A 7,500-nucleotide genomic window follows, 5' to 3' on the forward strand; every position below is an offset into this window, starting at 1 on the left:
GATGTTCAGGTGTATATAAGTATTGTCTCTACTTTAAAGAGTCCTCTCCTGTAATGTTCAGGGGCCGTATTCACAAAGGATCTTAGGGCTAAAAGTAGCTCCTAACTGGCGAATTTAGGAGAAACTCCTAAGCATAATGGGCGTGTCAGTCTTAAATTTAGGACTCCTAATTTTATTCACTAAGAGCAATTCACAAAGTATTTTAGGGCTAAAAGTAGCACCTAAGTTTAGGAGAGCTTAAAAGTCCTCGAGAGGACTCCTAACTCAGTAAGACCTATTCACAAAGAATCTGAAAATGGCTGAGAGACGAAATGTTTTGCAGACAATGGAAGACTGTGAATTGATCAAGAGATATAGGCTAAATCGTGAGGGTATCAAACTTGTTGTGGAATTAGTGCGGGATGCAATAACATCCCGACTAATGGGAATAACCCGATTAGTCCGGAAATAAAATGTTTGGCAACACTACGATATTTAGCAACAGGGAAAATGCAACTTTGCAATGCCGACGATTTAGGAATATCGCAACCATCAGTCAGCTGTGCCATAAACCAAACCATCAACGCGCTCTCTAGAGCACATATCATCCAACAGTTTATCCGGTTTCCTTTGGACAATCAACAACTACACAGGATCAAAGCCAGCTTCATGGCAATGCAGGTATGCCCGGTGTGGTCGGTGCTATTGACGGGACGCACATAAAAATAATTGCGCCCTCAAAAGATGAGGACGTGTTCGTCAATAGAAAGAAAGTACATTCCATCAACACGCAGATTGTTTTCATTCATCATGATAGGGGGCTTTAACGGCGGTATGGGCTGTTATTGAAAGTGTTTAAGTGCTGGAAATATGCTCATTGGATAATAGATGCAGGGTGCTTTTAATTGCCTCCTTGATTTAATGCAATTTACGTATTTTTATTGTTTGCTCTCTCTCTTTAACGTGCATATACAACGTCATTATCGTGGTCTACACAAACTTGTCATCATGCGTGTATTCTGCTAACTGCACTGTCCATAACTATTTGATAGGAATACATTTCTAGCCTCGGCTATTTCCTTGTTTTAGTGGGCTCGTTTGTGGGATGTTGCGGATGAGTTTCACCGAGACCGCCTGCTCTGAACAACCAATCACCGTGCTGACCGCTTCTAAACTCATGCACGAGAATCGACGTCATCCATAGCAACGGCGCGTCACTCTTAGTTCACTCTTAGTGATTTATCCTTAGTATGAGTAGGTCTCAGCGGCTTTGTGAATAACTTTTAAGAAAAAACTCCTACGTAAAATGTTTTAGCGCGAGTTAGGAGCACTCCTAGCGGTAAGATCAAATGCTTTGTGAATACGGCCCCAGGTGTATATCAGTATGTAGTGTCTCTACTTTAAAGAGTCTTCTCCTGCTGATGTTCAGGTGTATATCAGTATGTAGTGTCTCTACTTTAAAGAGTCCTCTCCTGCTGATGTTCAGGTGTACATCAGTATGTAGTGTCTCTACTTTAAAGAGTCCTCTCCTGCTGATGTTCAGGTGTATATCAGTATGTAGTGTCTCTACTTTAAAGAGTCCTCTCCTGCTGATGCTCAGGTTTTATATTTAGTGGCTCGTTTCCAGGCTTGATGAATGACTGAATGGTTCTGAAAACACCTGTATATGGATGATGTGATTGATGTTGTTGTTGTTATTGTTTGTTGTCCTCAGGAGGAGCAGCTGAAGCTGGAGGCTGAGTGCAGTAAACTTGAACAAAGTCTCCAGGTTTTAGAGAAGAAACTGAAGAGTCACGTAGAAACCATCAGAGAGATGAAGAGTGACCTCGCTCAGACAGAGGAAGAGTTACAGGTAACAGCTTTGAATAGGTTTTAATGAACACACGCATACAACAGGCTTCTCCAGCTGTCTCTTCATCTCAATCTTTATTTATTCATATAGCATTTAAAACGAACTCGTGACCAAAGTGCAGCACAGGGAACAAATACAATATAGAATAATACAAAACAATCTTTAATAACAAGATAAAAAACACAATTACTAGAAATGTCTAAATGTTCAACTAGAATTAATGTGTCTGTCTGTCTGCCTGCCTGTGTGTGTGTGTGTGTGTGTGTGTGTGTGTGTGTGTGTGTGTGTGTGTGTGTGTGTGTGTGTGTGTGTGTGTGTGTCCTGTAGGAGTGTGTGAGTAAAGCGTCAGAGATCAGTCCTCAGCGGCAGGTCGTCTCCGCCAGCTCGAGGAGTCTGGACACAGAAATAACTCGCCTGCAGAGAAAGATCAAAGTGTACGAGAGCATTCACGGAGAGCAGCAGCAGGTGGTGAGGTGAGGAATCCCTTCGCTATGAGTCATCACAAAATAAAGACGCACCTTTTTGTTTGATTTTCAGCAACAACAAAAAAATTCTCTGAACTTTGACATTTTTGGAGAATTTAATATTTTCCTTAGAAATGACTTTTTTCCCAGAATGCATTGTTTTTTTAAAATGTTGGATTTTTTTCATATTTTATCATTTTTCTTAGAATTTTTTCTTTTTTTAAGATTACATTTTTTTGGTGGTGAGGAATTATTTCACTTTTAGTCGACACAAAATAAAGAGATATTGCACCTTTTTGTTATCTGGTGCAAACACACACATGTAACATATCAGCTCAAAATGTGATGCATGAGAATCCCTCTCTGCTCTTGGCCACCATGAGAACTTAAATCAGAAATATGATATATTATTATTATATGTATTAATTAGTAATATATATTATTGATCAGATAAAAATGTTTCCTCTTCCTCAGGGAGTACGCCGAGTCGGTGTCTCTGTTCAGACAGAAGAGCAAACAGGTGAGAGATCTGCGGAGATTCATCGACCGCCTCGAACACATCATATCGGACCGACAGAGCAGATACAAGGTCCTGAGGAGGTACACATATTTAACATTCATCTATTATACCTTGTGCACAGATACTATAAATACAGAATTGACTTTTTTCTTTAAATTGATTGTTTTATTAGAATTGTATTATTTTCTGAATTTAGACTTTTCACCTAATTTTGACTTTTTTCTCAAAATTTAGATTTTTTTTTTTCTTTTGACTTTTTATTGAGAATGTTTCAAACTTGACTTTTTAAGGACCCTGAAACTATCAGAACAGATCAGATATCAGAATACTGTGTACACTCAGTAAGTGTTGTTCTTTGTTCTTCAGGTCTCTATCGGTCAGGTGTAAATTATATTTTAATAACTTCATGATAAAGATGAACTGCTGCGGCTCCATGATCTTCGACCACAACAACGAGACGCTCTCCATCTCCGTACGATTATTTCATTCCTCCAAGTTACTGCTTTCTTATTTCAGCATTTCAAAAATTGAAGTATAGTCAATAAGAAGTAAACAAACAATATTGTTTAAAGTAAGATGGACTATCCTGGTAAGGACAACTACATCTGTTTCTCACCTGTAATTACTCACCTGTAGTTGTCTCACCTGGCTTGTCTCACCTGTAGTTGTCTCACCTGGCTTGTCTCACCTGTGTTGTCTCACCTGTAGTTGTCTCACTTGTAGTTGTCTCACCTGTAGTTGTCTCACCTGGCTTGTCTCACCTGTAGTTGTCTCACCTGGCTTGTCTCACCTGTGTTGTCTCACCTGTAGTTGTCTCACTTGTAGTTGTCTCACCTGTAGTTGTCTCACCTGGCTTGTCTCACCTGTAGTTGTCTCACCTGTCGTTGTCTCACCTGTGTTGTCTCACCTGTAGTTGTCTCACCTGTAGTTGTCTCACCTGTAGTTGTCTCACCTGTGTTGTCTCACCTGGCTTGTCTCACCTGTAGTTGTCTCACCTGTAGTTGTCTCACCTGTGTTGTCTCACCTGTAGTTGTCTCACCTGTGTTGTCTCACCTGGCTTGTCTCACCTGTAGTTGTCTCACCTGGCTTGTCTCACCTGTAGTTGTCTCACCTGGCTTGTCTCACCTGTAGTTGTCTCACCTGTAGTTGTCTCACCTGTGTTGTCTCACCTGTAGTTGTCTCACCTGTAGTTGTTTCACCTGTGTTGTCTCACCTGTAGTTGTCTCACCTGTAGTTGTTTCACCTGTGTTGTCTCACCTGCAGTTGTCTCACCTGGCTTGTCTCACCTGTGTTGTCTCACCTGGCTTGTCTCACCTGTGTTGTCTCACCTGGCTTGTCTCAACCTGTAGTTCTCTCACCTGGCTTGTCTCACCTGTAGTTGTCTCACCTGTAGTTGTCTCACCTGTAGTTGTCTCACCTGTGTTGTCTCACCTGTAGTTGTCTCACCTGTAGTTGTCTCACCTGTGTTGTCTCACCTGGCTTGTCTCACCTGTGTTGTCTCACCTGGCTTGTCTCACCTGTGTTGTCTCACCTGGCTTGTCTCACCTGGCTTGTCTCACCTGTGTTGTCTCACCTGGCTTGTCTCACCTGTGTTGTCTCACCTGGCGTGTCTCACCTGTGTTGTCTCACCTGGCTTGTCTCACCTGTGGTCGTCTCACCTGTGTTGTCTCACCTGGCTTGTCTCACCTGTGGTCGTCTCACCTGGCGTGTCTCACCTGTGCAGGTGATGCCCCCGGGCCGGGAGGATGAGGGGGTGGTGAGTGACATGCGCTCTCTGAGTGGAGGCGAGCGCTCGTTCTCCACCGTCTGCTTCATGCTCTCTCTGTGGGAGATCACAGAGTCTCCCTTCAGGTGCCTCGACGAGTTTGACGTCTACATGGTACACACACACACACACACACACACACACACACACACACACACACACACACACACACACACACACACACACACACACACACACACACACACACACACACACACACACACACACACACACACACACACACACACACACACACACACACACATTCACTCTCTATCTCTCACTCACTCACTCACAGACACACACACTCACTCACTCACTCACTCACAAACTCACTCTCTCTCCCACTCAATCACTCTCACTCTCTCACTCACAAACTCACTCTCTCTCTCACTCACTTACTCACTCTCTCACTCACTCACTCTCTCACAAACTCACTCTCTCTCTCTCTCTCACACTCTCTCTCTCACTCACTCTCTCACTCTCTCTCAAACACACACACACTCACTCACTCACTCACTCACTCTCAAACTCACTCTCTCTCTCACTCTCACAAACTCACTCTCTCTCTCACTCTCAAACTCACTCTCTCACTCTCTCTCACTTTCTCACTCTCTCTCTCACTCACTCTCTCACTCTCTCTCACTTACTCACTCTCACTCTCTCTCTCACTTTCAAACTCACGGACTTGCATATCCACCCTGATCACTATCCATCACACCTCCTCTGTTTTATTGATTTGATTAATTTATAAACTGCATTCTCTTGTTTATGTCTCTTATGCTGCTGTTCTCTATTGTGTGTCTTGTTTTCTATGTGTTTGTCCGGCGACCTTGAGAGCCTTGAAAGGCGCCTATATAAAATAAATGTATTATTATTATTATTATTATTATTATTATTATTATTATTATTATTATTAGAACTAAATCAGTTTCATTTGTACCATCTTTGTTGAATTGTCTTTATTTTTGCAGGATATGCACAACCGGCGGATCTCTCTGGATCTCCTGCTGGAGCTTTCTGAGCGGCAGACCCTTCGTCAGTTCATCTTCGTCACTCCTCTCACCACCAGGTGGCGCTCCTCTTCACACACTGACCTTTCTATTATATATACACTTTTAATTGTACATCTTAGTTTTCTGTACTGAGGCTAAAGCATGCCATCAAAACTATTATATAGGCTTTAGCTTTGAACTATATCATAAATATTCAATTATTGCATATAGTAATAAATGTTAGGAGTGGATCATTATTTTAAATTAATATTAAATATAATTATATAAATTCAGCATTACAATTTAAAAGTAATTTTAATACATTCTTTTTATTCTATAATTTCTTAATTGTCAAAGTATCTCTCTATCATTATAAACACGACATTATTTATTAATTTTCATTTAAATTATAAAGGGTGCTAAAGGATGCTAAAGGGTGCTAAAGGGTGCTGAAGGATGCTAAAGGGTGCTAAAGGATGCTAAAGGGTGCTAAAGAGTGCTAAAGAGTGCTAAAGGATGCTAAAGGATGCTAAAGGGTGCTAAAGGATGCTAAAGGGTGCTAAAGGGTGCTAAAGAGTGCTAAAGGATGCTAAAGGATGCTAAAGGGTGCTAAAGGATGCTAAAGGATGCTAAAGGATGCTAAAGGGTGCTAAAGGATGCTAAAGGATGCTAAAGGGTGCTAAAGGGTGCTAAAGGATGCTAAAGGGTGCTAAAGGATGCTAAAGGGTGCTAAAGGATGCTAAAGGGTGCTAAAGGGTGCTAAAGGATGCTAAAGAGTGCTAAGGACCCTTTAGCTCTTGAGGGGGGAGGGACCCTTTAGCTCTTGAGGGGGCAGGGACCCTTTAGCTCTTGAGGGGGCAGGGACCCTTTAGCTCTTGAGGGGGGAGGGACCCTTTAGCTCTTGAGGGGGGAGGGACCCTTTAGCTCTTGAGGGGGCAGGGACCCTTTAGCTCTTGAGGGGGGAGGGACCCTTTAGCTCTTGAGGGGGGAGGGACCCTTTAGCTCTTGAGGGGGCAGGGACCCTTTAGCTCTTGAGGGGGCAGGGATCCTTTAGCTCTTGAGGGGGGAGGGACCCTTTAGCTCTTGAGGGGGGAGGGACCCTTTAGCTCTTGAGGGGGCAGGGACCCTTTAGCTCTTGAGGGGGGAGGGACCCTTTAGCTCTTGAGGGGGCAGGGATCCTTTAGCTCTTGAGGGGGCAGGGACCCTTTAGCTCTTGAGGGGGCAGGGACCCTTTAGCTCTTGAGGGGGCAGGGACCCTTTAGCTCTTGAGGGGGCAGGGACCCTTTAGCTCTTGAGGGGGCAGGGACCCTTTAGCTCTTGAGGGGGGAGGGACCCTTTAGCTCTTGAGGGGGCAGGGACCCTTTAGCTCTTGAGGGGGGAGGGACCCTTTAGCTCTCGAGGGGGGAGGGACCCTTTAGCTCTTGAGGGGGGAGGGACCCTGTGCGTCAGCTTGGTTCTTTGACATATTTTCACTTTGTTTTTATGTCACCTGTGTTTTGTGTCTTTCAGCAATCTTCCAAAGTCCAGACTGATAAAGATCCACAAGCTGCAGGACCCAGAGAGAATCAGCGGCGAGGCTCAGGAGGAAGACGAGGACGTTTAAAGTAACAAAGAGAGACGTTGGTGCGATGTGAAGCTCGATGGATGTGTCAGTATCGTTATTCAGTATTCTCATGTTTGCTTGCTGGGATTCATTTACGGATGTGTTTGGAAACCTAATGAGGGTTTAATGTTTCAGGACTCGCAGCTGTGTTAACTCTTAATGTTGTGTTAATGTGTTGCTGCCTTTAGCCACGCCATTATTCTTTATATTTATCATCTTATCAACATGTCGTGCATCTCAGTAACGTATTCAAGAGGAAGCGAGGCGGATTTTATTCATCTCATTCACACTGTCTGCAAATAAATTACATTCCTGTAGGCCT

At 43.4% G+C, this 7,500-nt stretch overlaps 1 protein-coding gene across 1 annotated transcript in view; it reads left to right on the plus strand.

Moving 5' to 3' along the window:
- The window catches only part of smc6 (structural maintenance of chromosomes 6), a 27,016-nt gene that overhangs the window by 19,507 nt on the left and 9 nt on the right, over positions 1–7,500 (plus strand). The window contains exons 13-19 of the mRNA XM_079692880.1: positions 1,694–1,831; positions 2,159–2,304; positions 2,770–2,895; positions 3,182–3,287; positions 4,539–4,694; positions 5,555–5,652; positions 7,085–7,500. The exon at positions 7,085–7,500 is cut by the window's right edge and continues 9 nt beyond it. Coding sequence (XP_079549006.1) covers positions 1,694–1,831; positions 2,159–2,304; positions 2,770–2,895; positions 3,182–3,287; positions 4,539–4,694; positions 5,555–5,652; positions 7,085–7,178 — 864 coding nt within the window. The 3' untranslated portion in view covers positions 7,179–7,500. The remainder of the gene's footprint in view (positions 1–1,693; positions 1,832–2,158; positions 2,305–2,769; positions 2,896–3,181; positions 3,288–4,538; positions 4,695–5,554; positions 5,653–7,084) is intronic.

The sequence above is a fragment of the Notothenia rossii genome (assembly GCF_949606895.1).
Source record: "Notothenia rossii genome assembly, chromosome: 7".
Lineage (NCBI taxonomy): Eukaryota > Metazoa > Chordata > Actinopteri > Perciformes > Nototheniidae > Notothenia > Notothenia rossii.